Raw genomic sequence first — 19,596 nt, forward strand, 5'->3', positions numbered from 1 at the left:
CTGGGTCCTGCCCCAGGGGACATGTATCAATGCAAAAAAAGTTTAAAAATGGCAGTTTTTTCAGGAGCAGTGATTTTAATAATGCTTAAAGTAAAACAATAAAAATGAAATATTGCGTTAAATATCATGCCTGGGGGGATTCCTTAGTATGCCTATAAAGTGGCGCAGTTTTCCCATGTTTAGAACAGTACCACAGCAAAATTACATTTCTAAAGGAAAAAAGTAGTTTAAAACTGATTGCGGCTGTAATAAATTGTCGGGTCTCGGCAATATAGATAAAACTCATTGAAAAACGGCATGGGTCCCCCCCCCGGCCAATATCCGGGCCCTTTGGGTCTGGTATGAATATTAAGGGAAACCCCGAACCAAAAATTAAAAAAAAAATTGTGTGGGGCCCCCCTCAGGTCTGGTATGGATATTAAGGGGAACCCTGCGCCAAATTTAAAAAAAAAAATGGCATAGGGGTCCCCCCAAAATCCATACCAGACCCTTATCCGAGCACGCAACCTGGCAGGCCACAGGAAAAGAGGGGGGGAAGAGAGAGCGCGCCCCCTCCAGAACCGTACCAGGCCACTTGCCCTCAACATGGGGAGGGTGCTTTTGAGTAGCCCCCCAAAGCACCTTATTCCCATGTTGATGGGGACAAGGGCGTCATCCCCACAACCCTTGCCCGGTGGTTGTGGGTGGGGGGCTTATCGGAATCTGGAAGCCCCCTTTAACAAGGGGACCCCCAGATCCCGGCCTCCCCCCTTGGACTAATAGAGCTAAGGTTAGGCACATTCAATTTGATGGACACAGATTGTTATTGTCATCATCATGTTGAATCTCCTATCTATATCGAACTGTTGTAGCAACGAAAACGAAAATAAAGCATTTGTTTATGTCGGATCTTTCGTTTTTCGGACTCTGCACTTTCGTTATCGTTTGGTAAAACGATAACGAAAATATCTGAAATTCGGACGAAAATGCATTTGGACGAAAACGAATGCACATGTCTACTGTTTGCATGTACTGGTGCGAACCGAACCGGGGGGTGTTCGGCTCATACTTAGTGTTGTCACATGAAACGATATAATACATATTTACAAAAATGTGAGGGGTGTACTCACTTTTGTGAGATACTGTATAACATACGGTAGATCTGTAAAGAACATAGAACACAGAATACTGTAGACAAAAACAAAAACTTGAAGTATAATGAACTGAATAACAGTGCTCAAACTTGTTGTGTCCCATAAACATCAAAGTAGCAACACGATTGCTTCTTAAATCTTTATTGAGCACTAAGAGCAATCGACATCTAAAGTGCTAACATGTTTCAGCTGGAGCCTTCCATATAGCATACAAATTTACAACAAAATCACGTTTATATAGAAAAGATATCCATTCCTCCAAAAAATGGGGGCGGTACAATTCAATTTAAAATCAATTGACAATTAAAATCATGTGAGGTTGGCAAAACCAGAGAAAGAGGGGAGGGAAAATGGAAACACAGACAGAAAACGATAGGGAAAAATTAATCCATTGTGGAATCAAATGGTATTGGAATTCACATCCATTGTACTGTTCATTCCAGTAGGAAATCAAGTATTCAATCTGTGCATCCCCCACACCATTAGAGTATGGTGTGTATCCCCGCCCCCAACAGATCTTCTCACCTGTTCCAGACCGCAAAAAGAAAAAGACTCCAGATTACCACCATGAACTGTTATAAAGTGTTTAGACACATTTGAAATATTTTTTGCATTGGTATTAAGAGTGTCATTGTAGTGTCCTCATATTCTAATACGTAGATTGCAAATAGTGCAATCCACATACTGTACTTTACAAGTACTACAATCAACTAGGTAAACATTCATCTTAGAGTTACAATTTATAAAACTTGTAACTGGATATGTTCTACCTGTTGAAAAAGAACTTGTTATACCTGTTGAAAAAGAAAAAAGAACCACAGGGATAAGAGCCCACTGTCCTTAACCATGAGATGGACGGGGGAGTGGAGTGAAATAAAGAGGGGGAAAGCATTTGTAGTACCTTTTTTGAAGGAATGGATATCTTTTCTATATAAACTTAATTTTATTGTAAACCTGTATGCTATGAGGAAGGCTCTGGCCGAAACATGTTAGCACTTTAGATGTCGCACTGCTGTTAGTGCTCACTAAAGATTTAAGAAGAAGCAATCGTGTTGCTGGCATTTCTTGCTACATAGAACACAGAATGTATTAACTTTTTTTAAGCCTTTTAGGAAAGTAATTTGCACTTTAAAGTGTGAACTTTAGAAGTTAGATTCCCCAAATCTAGCTCTAAAAAGATCTTCTAAAAAACTTCAGATATATTTTAGGTTTTTAGATTAGCTCAGGTTAAAAGCATAAATGAGTCCCATAATCATTTTTTCTGATACAAAATGAGAATGCTATGCTAAAAAATACACAATACCAACATGCTTGTTTTTGCTGCACAAATGCAGTACAAACTTATGGTATATTTGTTTTTGAAATGCAATAACATGCATAAAGTGCAGAGTGGACGGGGCTTTAGGTTACGTAATCGAACGTTGAATGTCCAATATCTCATAAACTGAACAAACAGAAAGTTTGTTTTTGTGGTACAAATCAGCACAAACACATTTTATAATTGTTTTTAAAATGTAATAACGTGGTGCAAAGTTTTCATCAACTATAATGCCCAATATCTCTGTAACCAAACCAGCACATATGGTCATTTTTGCAGCGCATATCAGCATATCAGCATAGATGCAGTGCAAAAAAATCTTTGTTATTAAATTTTAATAACATTGGGGGCAAAGTGGGTGGGTCTTGATGTTACATAATCTGAATTTGAATTCCTATATCTGAAAAACTGAATCGGCTGAAACATTCATTTTTCTGGCACTTAACAGCTGGCGGTCCCTCACCCTGCATCTTGGTTGCGTTCTGCCACATGCAGTAAGCGCAAATGTAGCACGTGCACAAATGAATTGTCTCAGTAGGTGTATACAATGGATGTATGTCTATTTATTATAAATATACTGTATTAATCTACAAATAAAATAAACATTTTGGATGCTATGTTAAGCAACATTTAAAGCATGTGAACGATAATTTGTTCAATGTTTATTCTTACATTTCAATGACATTGCATGACTTTGTAGCGACTTGGAAAAATTATTGTCACTGGTGGCGCTCTTTTGTCCTGATAGGCCTCAAACGTATGGGAACTGCCTTGTGCAGGTTTTTCAAAGTTCCAATAGACGTCAAACTCTTTAAAATATACAGCATCAAAACTTGTGTGGTTGCACGTTTGGCAAATGTATGCTTCCCACAATTTCAGTCAAATGAAAAGATAATTTTTTTAAGTAAATGTAACTCAGTTAGAATATGAAAATGCACATACCTTAAAGGTTTTGTCTAGATTACTCAATATTATACATTATTTTTGTAAATGTAAAAAAATGTGTTTTAGGAACTAATGAAAGTTAAGTAAGGTACCTTAAAATATCAAAGTAACCTAATTAACAATTATTTATTTGTTGAAATTTATACATTTTTTATGTTAAAATTACAAGCCAACAGAATCATTTTTATCAGTGCACTAAACATTTGTGGTAGGACTGTGAGAATGATTTGGCAGGAAATTATTGACAGACTGTAAAAAAAACATGTGATGTAAGGATGAGGCTGATTTTGAACAGCTCTATATGTACACAATGGCTGTGCACCACTGTAATTAGTGAAAGCTCTGAGCAGAACTAACAGACGATATCCAGCATTGCAGTGGAGATTGTATATGATAAAACATGTTGATGGCCATGGATAAGGATGGGCAGCCAAACGAGAATAGGAAAGTATGCAGGCACCATGGTTGGTACTACTTTAATGTCACCGGAGACTAAAATGATCAAAAGTTTATAGATTTCTGCATCAAGCAATTTAGTACAATCTGGTTCATATCCTAGGTAAATGTTCCAAGGGGACCTCTATTTGGTGACAACAGTTTAAAAAGAGATGTTTCCTTACTTCTGAGAGATCCCCTTGCACTTCCTGTTGCTTTCTGGTACAGGATGTAAAGGGAAATCCCCATGATGAGACACAGACAGCAAAAAAAAAAAACAAAAAAAAACAGGAGTTTTATCATTCCATACACTAACCTTTACTAAAAGAAAAGTCAGTATATGTTAATACAATAATATGATGCGTGTAGCTCACAAGGAATGTTGATGAAATGGAATTTCTCCAGTAAATACAATTTTTTTTCTTTACTAAAAATATTCATCCATTACCAGCTTTACTTATTATTCATAATAAGGCTTACAGAAACATTGCCCATGCTACTCAGTAAGTTACTCAAACTTTCATTTACATCATAATAAAAATGCATTGGCCAACCAAAACTGTTTAGCTTTAAGTCTTTGTTGGTAGAGGCTCTTCCTTTTCTGTGGACATTGTCATGCAACGTTATCATGCTAGTAGCTAGTATTGTAATTAAGTGGCTATAGCGAAGGCAGAGTGAGCAGACGGAGGTGGAGAGATCTGGCAAAGGGAAACATTGGAAGCCATAAAAAGTCTGGAAATTTGTGTCTACTCTGGGCACTGCAAATTTAAAGCAGACTTATAAGGATAAGTTACAAGTTGGTTTTAAAAAGGTACTGACACACCACAATATAGGATGTAAAAAAAACATGGGGTCACATAGAAAATGAAGAACAACACCACATCACAAAATAAACATATCAGACAAAATAAAATATGTTTTAAATATAAATATTTTTTTTAAATCACAAATCATACATACCCAAAGGATGTTTCTGTATGTACTTATCCCAGTCAGATGATTCTGTAACTTTCTATTCGCTTTACTCAATAAAATCTTTATGGAACAAAAAAATGAAACAAATCATACAACATAATAGATTAAAATTGTTTCTCCATCAATATCAGTGATCTAATATCCATACAGTAAAAAAGATTTTTTTTCTTAAAAACCACAATAATATGTAGCTTCAAATGTGAACCATTTTTACACCCTTAAATAGGTCAAAATGTTCCAAATGCAGATAGATTTAATATTTTTGCATCTCAAGTGTAGGACTAATGGAAAACTTCTATTGATTGGAAGGTATTCTGTATGTCCTCAAGACGAAAATAACAAAAGTTTATCTGACCTTCACAAATATAAATTAAACTTATACGACAGAGGCATCTTGAAATGTGTATGTTTCTTTTGCCTTCTTCTTAATTCTTCAATTTTTTTTAAATTAATCAAAATAAAAAAAATAAAAATAAAAACAAGGAAGGACAACTACAGCTGCATTTATAAACACAAACAAAATAAACCTATATATTAGATATAGATATATTATAAAGATCCTGAATGCTAAATGACAAACCAATTGGACTACCCCATGTATGCATAATGGTAGAATGACAGTCATATGCCAAATAAGTCAATTTATACAGGGTTAATCTATACTGGCCAGGATTTTCCAAAAAACTGAGAGGTGGTAATGTAGGTTTTTTTGGGGGAAAAAAAGGAAGAGTTACTTTCCAAGCATAGAATGTAATAAAAAGAAAAAAAAATTTCTCACCTGAAAAAAAATAACCATTCAGTTACTACAGAAACTGATGACAACATCATATATTTATACCAATCATAGTAAATTATGCTACAATTTCTTGGTAAACTTGTTAAACAAAGGCATTCAAGAATATATGTATAGTAGGTGAAAAGAAATAAAACTTTCATTGGTTCCATCACATACCAAAATATGATTTGATCATATGTCTATAAGTTTCTGCCAAAAGCCATTTGGTATGTATTATATATTGTATGTATTGGTATTGTATTATATGTTGACTATTTGTGTTTTATTGTTTTATTTTCAGGGTTTTTCTTTTTATTAGTTAAAAAAGGTAGTAGAAAATAAAATATTAGAGTGATTTATAGACTGAAATTAGATGTTTAAATCTTAAAAAAAGAATGTTCTTACAACTGGTGGGCTTATCATACCTATTAAAGTGACCCCAGGTTCATAGGGCAGGCAAACTCCTGATACTGGTGGCATGCTTGCATATTTGCTCTGAGCAATTTAATAGCCCCAAAACTCATATGCTCTTTTCTGCATATACCAACCATAACATCTGGGCTGATGTTTGGCCTTCTCCTCCACTCTATGCTAAATGTGATGGATAGCCTCACTAGTCAGTAGGAATATATGTATGAAGTATGAACAATCTAACTGGAGATTTGTCCTAATCCACATAAATGTATTAATATATACCCCATAATTTGGTTAGATCTTATTTTATTATTTGTTCCTTTGTTGCCTAGATTTGTCAGACAAAGATTGTAACGTCAATTTTCTTCATCACTTTCAGGAGACAACAATGGGTGGTCTCAGCAACTTGATAAACATTTTGAGAAACACTATGAGATGTTCGGCATGAACAGCTATGACTCAGAGATGAAAGAGGCCGATTGCAGTAAGTAGTCAGTGTTTGATTTTACTAAAGACTTTAAAACTCCTGAAAGTTCTTGAACTTAGTAATACAATCAAATAATTTAGCATAAAGTGTTCTTTCTAGGTTGGAACTTCTAAGACAAAGATATACAGTATTGCTTGGATTCATGCACAACTTTCATTTTTTTGTATCATTGTGTATTCAGTTATCTGGCTGGAGTTCTGCTTTAACAGTATTCTGAAAGCATTAGCTTTCTTTTAGGTCTGTTTGTTCCTTCTATGTACTGTATATGTAATATGTATGATAAATACATATTACATATACAGTACATAGAAGAAACAAACAGACCTAAAAGAAAGCTAACGTTTTCAGAATACTCTTAAAGCGGAACTCCAGCCAGACAACTGAATACACTATTTAAATAACTGTATTTGAAAAAAAAATCAGTCAGATATTTGTACTTTCATTCAGCCATTCTTGTGATGCATTTTGTCCCACTTGAGAGTGACTCCACTATTCAGTGCCTATGGCTCTTAAACATTCTGTGTCAACTGTCACATTCAGTTTGCTTACTGGAGTTTGAATAAATCAAGGGTGTGACAGACCTAGCCGGGAGAGAGACTTTTGGAGGGAACTGTATGCTAGCCTCTTGCCGATCGATCGTGGGCCCTGGCATTTGGGGGAAGGGTGCTCTTTGTGAGCTGTATGCCTGGGGACCCTTGAGGTGGTATTACTGTGGATTTGGGTCCTGGTCCCCCAGGACACACAGACTCTGGGGACCCTGGATTTGCCATATTGCAATAGTGACTGATTCATACCATTGGGACTCCTACTGTTAAATGCTAATGTCATCAATTCCAGCTACCTGTCTGTTGTCTGCTAAAATGTGTATTGTAAATAAGTCTCTAGTATGGGATCTAAGAGTCATTAGATCCCCATGGTTGTTTGTGTTTAATTAACTCTGCTATTGTAATAATGTTGATTGGATTTTCTGAACTGCAAGACGGCCAGTCTGGCCTAAAGGTCATGTCTGAGTCATCTAGGCTGTCTAAAGGGATTAGTTAATTAGCTCATGTTAATTGGGTTAATTAGGTTACAGGTGTATTGTTACAGTAATATGAGTCGGAGGTATGCACCTCCACTTTTAGTGTATAAAAGAGCCTGTATATTGCAATAAGAGAGATTCCTGGTTGAACTTACATACAGCCTGCCTGGTGTTTGTTCTGAGCTATCACAACTGGGTTAGAATGGCACATAGCTGTAGTTCTAATCCCGGAGCATTGGATGACCGAACCATCAGACGTTGTGGTCTGGTTCTATAGCTGCAGAGGAGTGTTGGGAGAGTGGAACTGACCGAGCAAGGGGCTCGTTACATTGGTTGGCAGCCGTGGGATTTGCTCTCCAGTTACTGGGACACTCCAAACCAGCCTGCAGGAGAGCCACACTGAAATACTTACTTGAGAGCCGTGGAGGGAATGGTGGGATCCTGCTTCCTTGCCGTGAACACATCCAAACCATCACCTGGATCCAAGGTCCAGATAGCAGGAGAGGAGAGATACCAGCCACCATGGATGAGGAATTCAGAAGGAGGTTGCGAGAGAAGCAGATACAGCACAGAGGACCAGTATCAGAGCAGGTCCTGCTAGGATGGTTTGATTCTATCTGCTGTGAACTCTGGAAGGAAGCGCTAGCCCGTGAGCAGCGACACCAAGGAAAAGTTCTCCATGTGAGGTACTGGTCGCAGTATGAAGTGCGAATGCTGTTTTTGGGGGAACAGCCGAACCAGGAGTGGACAGCTGAGTTAAGCAGGCTGATCCAGGCAGAAATGCAGTTGCACGAGAGCTACAGAGCCCTCCAGTGGTATGTAGCCCAAGTGTGCCCGTGGACAGCGGATGACAGCCCCACGGAAGGCTTTGACTACGATGGCCTGGGATTGTTATGCTGGAGGCTGTCCAGGGACCCTGACTTTGGGAGTGATCGGGAGTGGCGTTTGGAGGAAATAATGGAGCACAGAGAGCAGAGACTGAATGTCCCAGAAGTGCACTGGGCACAGGAAGATTTGGAGTTTCTGGCCGTTCAGGAATGGGAGCTGGAGATCGCCTACAAACAGCTGTTAGACTCTGCTCAGCAGCAGGGTGGTGCTCCCTTTGCCTGGGACTATCAGGAAATACCAGTTGACAACTCTGAAATCCTGGCTGAAGAGTTGACAATGTGGCAGAGTAATGGTGTGCTTTGCCAACCTGCACCCGCAGCTATGGAGGCGGAGGTCTTATGGCGGATGCAGCAAGTGCTGACTGACCTTGATGAACCTGTTTCTGCATTGGATGATCTTGGATGGAGGAATGTGCCTGTCCAGCAGAATGACAGAGAATCGGCAGTGGAAAATCTGAAGATTGCCGTCCCCAAACCTGAAGTGCTGACAACAGGGCAGAGCTCTGCTAACCTCTGCCCAGCACTGATAGCATCTTCTGGGTTCCACGGAGAGGAGATGGTGAACCTTTATCCCCAGACACCAGTTGCAGAGACAGGGGATTTGATAGACTTTTCTGCTGAGGAAGAACAACCTGGTGAGCCTCCAGCAGAAGAAGATATGTTATTAGGGCCAAACTTCACTGTACTCTGCCCAGCACCAACAGAAGTATCTGTGAAGTTACAAGGAACTTCCTCAGCTGAAGCACTGGCAACCGGACAGAGGGTCCAAGATCTCTGCCCTACACCTGCGTCAGTTCCGGAGGCTCAGGGTGAGAAGGAGGTGGTCACTTCCCAGCAGCAGATCAGGATGCAGGGGGAGAAGGGAGAGGAGGTGTTCGTCGTCCCTCCCCAACAGTTAGCCAGAGCAGATGGTGTGGGGTTTCCAGCAGAAGGGCTGGCAACAGGGCCGAGTACTGCTGGCCTCTGCCCTCAACTTACAGAGGATGGATTTCCTGTGAAGGTGTATGGGACTTCAGTCTCCACCTATATGCCCCAGGGATGCTGGGCAGTCGGCCCAGATCCCCAACAGCATGACGGAGTGAGCCCAGACACCCTGTCCTCTCTCCAGCGGCAGAAAGGACTCCAGGGAGAAGGGCCAGTCCAGGCCTCTCCCCAGCGGCAGATATGTTCTCTGAGAGAGGCAGAGGTTGGCTGGGTGAGTAATGCTTTTTTTGGAACAATTTGTTTGGGGTACTGTGTGGGTACAGGCATTAGAGGACTGGAACTATGGACTAACTTCAGAGTCAACCCGTCTGGGATCTCCTCCTGTGTTAGTCTCCTGCCGAAATGGGAGAAATGTGACAGACCTAGCCAGGAGAGAGACTTTTGGAGGGGACTGTATGCTAGCCTCTTGCCGGTCAATCGTGGGCCCTGGCATTTGGGGGAATGGTGCTCTTTGTGAGCTGTATGCCTGGGGACCCTTGAGGTGGTATTACTGTGGATTCGGGTCCTGGTCCCCCAGGACACACAGACTCTGGGGACCCTGGATTTTCCATATTGGAATAGTGACTGATTCATACTGTTGGGACTCCTACTGTTAAATGCTAATGTCATCAATTCCAGCTACCTATCTGTTGTCTGCTAAAATGTGTATTGTAAATAAGTCTCTAGTATGGGATCTAAGAGTCATTAGATCCCCATTGTTGTTTGTGTTTAATTAACTCTGCTATTGTAATAATGTTGATTGGATTTTCTGAACTACAAGACGGCCAGTCTGGCCTATAGGTCATGTCTGAGTCATCTAGGCTGTCTAAAGGGATTAGTTAATTAGCTCATGTTAATTAGGTTAATTAGGTTACAGGTGTATTGTTAGAGTGATATGAGTCGGAGGTATGCACCTCCACTTTTAGTGTATAAAAGAGCCTGTATATTGCAATAAGAGAGATTCCTGGTTGAACTTACATACAGCCTGCCTAGTGTTTGTTCTGAGCTATCACAACTGGGTTAGAACGGCACATAGCTGTAGTTCTAATCCCGGAGCATTGGATGACCGAACCATCAGACGTTGCGGTCTGGTTCTATAGCTGCAGAGGAGTGTCGGGAGAGTGGAACCAAGCGAGCAAGGGGCTCGTTACAAAGGGCCTCTCTTTTAATCATCTCACTTCTGTCCCAATACTCTGGTCTACTGAACCCAGTAGGTATCACTGTGCACACCAGAGTAAGAGCAATCATTTTAGGGCCATCACTCACTGGTAAAATAGAATTCTAGAACAAACCTATCTAGTCTTAAAAATTTCCTTTTCCCCCTCCTAACACCTATACAGGGTAACCTGTGCAAAAAAGATGCATATGCATTACGTAACTGTTCCAAGCTTTACCAGTCATTGTTGAGCACTCTCTCCTTTCACCAGCAGCCAATGCTGGTTGACACGGGATTATGCAACCCGACAAGAGCTGAAAATAGATGCATCTTTTTTTCACAAGTTAGTCAACATAGGTGTTAGGAGGGGGAAGGGGACCTGTTTAAGGCTAGATAGGTTTATGCTGGAACTAATGAGCTTCAAAGGCTTTTAAAGTGTGGCCTATGGACATTGTAGTTTGTTGCTGTTTCACAGGCGTGTTCAGCTTTGAGGCTTGACATGTCTGATATTTAATTACTTCACACAACCTCTTCTTTTCTATTTTACAAAAAATTGGTTTGTGTGTACTACAATTAATTTCAGTGTACTTTTTACGGAAAACATGGATTTGATAAACAGTTGCGCTAACATTGTGTGACATTTAAAATTGGAACTTCCACCAAATGATTCTACAAGGCTTCTGATTTCAGAAAATATCAAATATTTTGGGAGTTTTAAGTAACTGTGTGTAGAAAATGGGGAAAAAAATATTCTGGCAGCTAAGGGTTAAAGCATACTTTATTTTCATCCTTTAATTCACTCTTAGTTTTCTGGGAAATAGTAGGCTTATTAAAGTACATTATGTGACAAGCTAAATGTACCTAATAAAAAAAAGCCATACATTATACACCCACAGAACTGTTCTGAATCTATTAGTAAAGAATTTTATGTTACACCCACTGGCCTTGTAACTTTACAACCTTTGCTGCTGACAAGATTCTGCAATCCTGCTCAAAGAGCCTCAAATAAACAAAATAGCTTTATCATTAAGAATTTTAAAAAGCCACATTTTCATGTGTGAATTTGACATATCAGACTTAGCTTTATTACCTGCTTCCGTGAATTCACTTTACTGCCTACTAAACTCTGAGCTGCAAGACTCACTTTTTTATATTTAAAGCGGTATCAAAGCCAACAGCAAAAATGTAATATATTGTGGCTTACTAACAGGGACGTGTGGTGAGGTCAGTGGCTGGTGAGGCACTGGCTAGTATCAGAGCCAGATACACACAGGTTATATACACCGCGATCGTTAGAGCGAGAGCAATAATTCTAGCACTAGACCTCCTCTGTAACGCTAAACATGTAATATGTAAAAAAATTTAAAGCGTTGCCTATGGAGATTTTTAAGTACTGAAGTTTGGCGCCATTCCACGAGTGTGCGCAATTTTAAGATGTGACATGTTAGGTTTCTATTTACTTGGTGTAACATAATCTTTCACATTATACAAAAAAATCTTTAGTGGGGGTTTTTTTACATTCATGAAAGTTTTTTCCCAAAAAAAACACGTTTGAAAAATTGCTGTGCAAATACCGTGTAACATAAAAAGTTGCAACAACCACCATTTTATTCCCTAGGGTGTCTGCTAAAACAATATATATAATGTTTGGGGTGCTGAGTAATTTTCTAGCAAAAAAATGATGATTATTACATGTAGGAGAGAAAGGTCAGAATTGGCCTGGGTGGCAAGGAGTTAATTACCATACGTAATATACAAATAATTATTATATATTGTTTTTAAGGTAATTTACTATATTTTCAAAAACTGTACTCAAGCTGGTGGCTTAACAGGCAAATTACTGAAGTTTGAAGTTATAACTCAAACCAGTAATTTCACAGTAAATAGATAAATAAAAAAATAATTATCTTATAACTAGGGATGGGCGAATGAGCATAAGTTCGAGCCGAACTTTCGTTGTTCAGTCATTTGGCGAACAGCCGAACAAACGGGTCATTTGACCATTTGTTTGGCCCCCCAAACTGACCACAATGCATTGCGGCGCTAAACAGTGCATTGCAAGCCCTGATTGGCTGAAACAGTGAAAGCTTCAGCCAATCAGGGCACACTGTCATCATGACTTTATCCAATCATGGCTCATTTCCGCCCCACAATATAAAAGTATTCTTTCAATGGCAGCCATTTTTTGTGTGATTTTGGTGTGGAGAGAGATAGAACAGGGCTCTGTTCAATGCTATTAGTTAGTTAGTGTGCTATACTGTGCTATTTTGCTTCAATTGTCAGTGTAGAATATTAGTTTAGTGTCAGTCTAGGGATAGTGTGAGTGTAGTGAGGACCATCATTCAGCTTTGCATAGTGTGCAGCTAGAGTAGGGACAGCTCAGATAGTTTCACTGTACTGTAGTCAGACTGTGTCAGTAATCTTTACATTAGTGTATAGCTAGAGTAGGGACAGTTCAGATAGCGTCAGTGTAGTGATGGTTGAACACCATCTATTTGATTGCATCACTGCAGTTTAACTCCATTTACTTCTGTGTCGGTTACTGCCAGTTTAACGACATATCGTTTTGTGTGCGTTACTGCCAGTTTAACACCATATAGTTTTGCATGCGTTACTGACAGTTTAACGCCATATAGTTCTGTGTGCGTTACTGCCAGTTTAACGATATATCGTTTAGTGTGCGTTACTGCCAATTTAACGACAGAGTTTTGTGTGCGTTACTGCCAGTTTAACGCCATATAGTTCTGTGTGTGTTACTACCAGTTTAACGCCATATAGTTCTGTGTGCGTTATTGCCAGTTTAACGCCATATGGTTCTGCATGCATTACTGCCAGTTTAATGCCATATAGTTCTGTGTGCGTTACTGCCAGTTTAATGCCATATAGTTTTGTGCGTTACTGTCAGTTTAACGCCATTTACTTCTGTGTGCATTACTGCCAGTTTAACGCCATATAGTTTTGCATGCGTTACTACTAGTTTAACGCCATATAGTTCTATGTGCGTTACTGCCAGTTTAACGTCATATCATTTTGTGTGCGTTACTGCCAGTTTAACGCCATATAGTTCTGTGTGCGTTACTGCCAGTTTAACGCCATATAGTTTTGTGCATTACTGCCAGTTTAACGCCATTTACTTCTGTGTGCCTTACTGCCAGATTAACGCCATGTCGTTTTGTGTGCATTACTGCCAGTTTAACGCCATATAGTTCTGTGCATCACTGTACGTTTGGCGCATTATATTGCAGTATATTATAGTGTATCCATGGAGTGTGTCTGTGTAGTGTGCAGTGTTAATTTTGTCAACGAAAACGTTTTCGTCATAATTTTCAGCAGAGGCTTTTTTACAGTGATGAAAATGAAACTAAAAGTACAGCACATTTTCGGCAACTGATGAAAACTATGACGAAAATAAAATCCATTCTCGTTAAGGAATGAAAACGGGACGTTAATGGCAAGGTGGGACGTTTACCCTCATGAATTTACTGGGGGCTTTGTATTGTGCAATGGGTGGGGCTGTGCTGTGTACTGTGGGGGGCTTTGTATTGTGCAGAGGGTGGGGCCTTTGTTTTGTGTACTGTGGGGGGCTTTGTATTGTGCATAGGGTGGGGGCTGTGTACTGTGGGAGTCTGTGTGCTGTAGGGGGCTGTGTATTATGCAGAGGGTGGGGGGCTTTGCACTGGGCACACTCAATTTTAGTTGACTAAAATGATTATATTAGACTAAAATGTACTGGAGGTTTTAGTCAACTAAAATACGATGACTAAAATGGGAATAAAACTAAAATGACATTTTAGTCAAAGACTAAGACTAAAACTAAAACACTTTCAGAAGACTAAAATGGGACTAAAACTAAAATGCCATTTTAGTCCTAAGACTAAAACTAAAGCAAAATTTGCTGCCAAAATTAACACTGGTAGTGTGAGTACTCAAATTAAAGTGCACCAAACACCTATTTACATTGATTAAAGTGCATCTACGTACAGATTTTAACTTCTTTACATTTGCTTATAAGCACCACCCCCTCCCTCCCAATAATGTCTGAGAGGACAACGAGGAGAGGCAGATGTTCCCTTGACACTGTAAGGGGGCCAGCAACCAATGTGTCCACAGGCAAAGGTGAACATGGTGGTCAATCCTCAGGCAGGGCATCATTTTCTCTGTTTAGTGAGTTTGCCAATGCTATCCAGCCACAGCATGGAGAGGAGGTGGTGGACTGGTTACTAAATCTTCCTCATCCTCCTCATCCTCTGTCACACAAGCAGAGACAAGTGTGCAGTCCCCTGCAGTTGCCAGAGTGGATAAACCTGCCTCCTTGTCCACATCTATTCCTGCCATAGCCCCAACATAAGCCATTGAAGAGTCAGCTAAGTTATCTGACAACAGCGTCAGCCACTTGCTCCTTGATGATGCCAGCCATTATTGGATTCAGATGTTGGGTCTGAGGTTGATGATGACAGGAACATGAGCCTAGAGAGAGGGAGGAACACTGGTAGACAAATTAGCATTCATGTTCCCCAAGCCGCAGCGTATTGACAAGTTGTCTCCAGTGGTAATGATGAAGATGGAGGAGATGGAGATGATGATGATGATGAAGCCACTGATGCGACTTTGGTGCCAAATAGAGCAGAGGAGGAAACTGAAGGTGAGGTGGCACAACCCCAAGGAGGCCGACATCAAGAAAGAGTAGAGAGCAGCCACCCTATTCCATCACATTCTGCAGCTGTTATCTCCCAGGCCCACTCCCCAAAGCTCAGATGTCTGGGCCTTTTTCAGCACATTTGCAGCAGATCGAACTGTGGCTATCTGCAAACTGTGTCTCAGGCACATCAAACGTGGCAAAAGCACCAACCATTTGGGTACCACATGCTTTACAAGGCATTTAACATCCAACCACTCAGCATGTTGGCAAGAGCACCTAAAAGCCACACAAAAGGGGCACAAATCTGTCCCTCCTCCTCCTTACCCACTTCAGTCTGTCCCTGCTGTCATTACCTTTCAACAGCCTCCACTGACAGGGATGATGTTATAGAACAGGGTGTCCCAGGTCCTAGCAGCTCATCTGCCAGCAGCACACCATCATCTGTAGACTGTACCCGGCACATTTCTCTGCCCTATCTGCTGCAGCGGAAAAAAATATACAGTCCCTGCCACCCACATGCCCAGCGTCTGAATGCAAGCTTGTCAAAGCTGTTGGCTCTCCAACTTCTGCCTTTCAGCCTGGTGGATTCTGCCCCCTTCCATGAATTCAAACAATGTGCTGTACCACAATGGCAGGATCCCAGTCGCTACTACTTTTCACATAAGGCCATTCAATCTCTCTACCATCACGTGGAAGGGAATGTTCTGGCATCCTGGGGCAAGGCAGTCAGCCATAAAATCTACCTTACTGCTGACACATGGTCCAGCAAGCATGGGCAGGGATGATATATTTAGTTCACAGCACACTGGGTAACGCTGCTTGCAACTCAAGAGGATGCAGGACAGGTCTTGGTGCTGCAGCTTGTTGTGCCCCCATGTCTCCATACAGCTGGTGGTGAAGATGCCAGACCTGTGAGCTCTACCCCCTCCTCCTCCACCACCTCCATGCCCTCCTCTGCAGAATTGTCCTATGAACATCAGGTACCCCCTAAGCATTCAAAGGACTATTCCCAGAGTCAGGCTAAAAGGTGCCATGCAGTGCTTCAGCTTGTGTGTTTAGGGGACAGGAACCACACAGTAGCAGAGATTCTCGCAGCTCTGCAGGGACAGGCCCAGAGGTGGTTCATACCACGCCAGCTGGAGCCAAAAACAGTGGTGTCCGATAATGGCTCAAACCTCCTGTCCGCCCTTAGACAGGGAAAGTTGACACATGCACAATGCCTGGCACATGTCCTTAATTTGGTGGTGCAGCGTTTCCTAAGTACATACCCAGGGTTGCAAGATGTACTAAAGCAGGCCAGCAGAGTCTGTATCCATTTCAGGCAATCATGCACAGCCAGTGCTCGGTTGACTGAAATTTAGCGGGAATTCCACCTGCCTGTAAACCGCCTGATTTGGAACTCAAGTTTGGGAATGCTGCAGCGGCTATACATGTACGGCACGACGACAAGCTCAAGCTGCCTCTGCTTTTTTTTCCCCATGCCAATGGCTGATCATTAAGGATGTATTGTCACTGTATTGTCACCATCTGAGGAGGCCACAAGGATGGTGAGCAGTGACAGTGCATGCATCAGTGACACAATCCCTGTTGTGTTCCTGCTGGAGCAGACTCTGCGTGGCATTATGGACAGGGCACTGAAGGCAGAGCAGCAGGAGGAAGAGGAGGACTTCCTTTTCTCTCAAGGCCCACTTTATCCAGACACCATCATTCCTATGTCACCGAACACACAGGAGATCTTTTTGACCCCAGATCTCATATTTAAGAGGTCCTGTCATGCTTTTTTCTATTACAAGGGATGTTTACATCCCTTGTAATAGGAATAAAAGTGAGCCAAAAAATTTTTTTTTAAAGGACCGTGTCAAAATAAAAAAAAAAAGTAAAATTAATAATAAAAAAAATTAAAGCGCCCCCTCCCGACGAGCTTGCGCGGAGAAGCAAATGCATACGTGAGTTCAAACCACACATGTGAGGTAATGCCGCGATCGTTAGAGCAAGAGCATTAATTCTAGCCCTAGATCCCCTCTGAAACTCAAAACTTGTAACCTGTAGAAATGTTTAAACGTCGCCTATGGAGATTTTTAAGGGTAAAAGTTCCACGAGAGGGCACAATTTTGAAGCGTGACACGTTGGGTATCAATTTACTGTTTTTCAATACACTAGTAATTTCAATAGTAATTTTCAATACACTGTATATATATATATATTAAAATGTTTGGGGGTTTTAAGTAATTTTCTAGCAAAAAAAATGATTTTAACTTGTAAACACTGAGTCTGAAAAATAGGCTCTGTCCTTAAGTGGTTAAATTCAGTTACCCAGAGAAACCTATAAGAAAGAATTTAGTACTGGTTTGATTTTAGCAAAGTGAATTCTGATTTGTTGTTATGTGTTACTGCTCTTAGGAATTATTACTGGACACAGTGTTGTTGAATTTATCTTATTCTTTTCCAGTTAGAAAAAGGCAAATGTAATCCTGGCTGACCCTAGAATGATGCCTTAACAACAGTCAAGTATTACATAGCGTTAAATAAGCTATTCAAAATTCTCCACGCCAGTATATTGTTACTTTGGTCCCAGTGTTTGCTTGTTTTTTGTTTTTTTATCCATGCTTAGTTTAGTCTTCTATTCCAACATTTTACATTCTTTCCATATTTGAAAAAATGCCTAGAAAATGATGAGGAATGAACATTGTGAAAAGAGATTTCAAACTTCTCTTTGAAGATCAATATAAGAGATGTAGTACCTGTAGTTTGTACATTATTTGCTCATAAGAATTGTATTTCTGAGTACATATAAAACAGAATACTTCCTGGCTTAAATGTGTATGTTATTTTCATATTGAATGTGAAGCATACTGTATCCTGTAGGTTATAGTAATACTATTTCTTCAGAGATCAGCCATTTAAATATAGCTCTCACCCCCGGAGGGGTCACTGAGAAGAAGCCCAGGTCCCTCCTGCTAGTACAAAGGCTACCAGTCACAAGCACAGTCTCACGCACGCTGGCAATAATGGCTCTGTCTAGGGGGAGTCTTTTACTATTTATTGATGAAGAACTTGAACAGGAGAGGGGTTTAGGGTCACAGGATACTCCAAAAAAAATTATAGCAATCAATGGGAAGACAAGCTTCTTAGCATAACATCCTTACAGGAGCAGGCACACAGTACAGTCCCAAATCAGGCCTTACTCACAATGTCCTAGGACCTTTCTGCCACCCAGCATCCAAAAGGAGATCTTCAGTGAGGGAGGTAAAAGATCCTTCTCCAGACCAACACTTCAGGACAATGCCCTCCAGAAAAATCCATTAGCAATCTCCTGCAGTTTCTCAACTCAGCTCCTGCTGAGGCCCAGACTGCAATTCCTGTCTCATTAGCCTTTTCCCAGTGCCAGCAGCCCCAGGAGCACTGGAACCCTCTCTGGAGAGGAAAAAAAAACTCTGAATGACTCCTAAACATTTATCACCTTCCTAGCCTCCTTCTGCACACCTCCATCCAAGAATTGGCTGGAGCATGATAAATATTTATGTTGATCATTTGACTCTCCCTACTCTATATTCTTGAAGCCCTTTCAAGAAGCAGGGGGGAGAAATGAAACACCAAGCTTGGGAAACCCTGACCAGATAAAACCAATCAATTATGGCTCCATTGAATATAGTTAAGCCAAAGACTAAATATAGCCTAACAGCCTAACTAGAAGAGGGCGCTACATCAATGTGAATTGAATGTTGTTACAATTATTGAATACCTATAAGCAGAATATGAGGGGGTGAGGGGATTGATGAGTAAATGAGTAACACTATAATAATCCAAGAAAAGAGGCAAAATAAAATTCTGTAAAAATCTGTCCATATATTATAAACCTTGAGGCTGGGTTCACACTTATGCGAATTGGATGCGGGTTTCCCCACAATTTTCCAATTGGCATGACAGGAGATTGTAACCGGCTCTTAATGGAGCCGGTTCACACATCTCCGGGGCGGCCGCAGCGTGCATTGCACAGGAGTCCTATGCGTCTTTGGCTCCATTTCAGGTCTGAATTCAGGCAAAAAATTTGGGCCTGATTTGTCCCTGAAACGGAGGGCCCCTGCTGTGAGCCGCATCCATATTAGGTGTGAACCCAGCCTTACACTCAGCTGGTGTGAGAATGCATGTTTATGTGCATGTTTGTTCTAATGATCAGTCACCAGTCGGTTCATTAACCCTCATGTTTTGTATATAGAATTTTAATTCTTTGTAAATCAACATTAATTCCAAGATCACTAATATTTTCTTATCAACATATTCAAATTCTATGCTAACAGAAGTCAGGCTAGTCAAAATTCCATTTTTGTACTCGAACACACAGAAACTTCAAAATTTAACACAAATAGTATAAATTTGAATGCCTGATAGATTCACCGTACAAGGAATTCAAGGCATACAAGGAAATCTTTTGCTACCAAACTGAGGGA

The 19,596-nt window shown here is 40.6% G+C and overlaps 1 protein-coding gene across 1 annotated transcript in view; it reads left to right on the forward strand.

Annotated features, from left to right (window-relative positions):
- Window positions 1-19,596, forward strand: part of RXFP1 (relaxin family peptide receptor 1) — a 522,477-nt gene that overhangs the window by 245,069 nt on the left and 257,812 nt on the right. The window contains exon 3 of the mRNA XM_073605821.1: window positions 6,375-6,479. Within this exon, the coding sequence (XP_073461922.1) occupies window positions 6,375-6,479 (105 nt within the window). The remainder of the gene's footprint in view (window positions 1-6,374; window positions 6,480-19,596) is intronic.

The sequence above is a fragment of the Aquarana catesbeiana genome, linkage group LG01 (assembly GCF_042186555.1).
Source record: "Aquarana catesbeiana isolate 2022-GZ linkage group LG01, ASM4218655v1, whole genome shotgun sequence".
In the NCBI taxonomy this organism is placed as follows: Eukaryota; Metazoa; Chordata; class Amphibia; order Anura; family Ranidae; genus Aquarana; species Aquarana catesbeiana.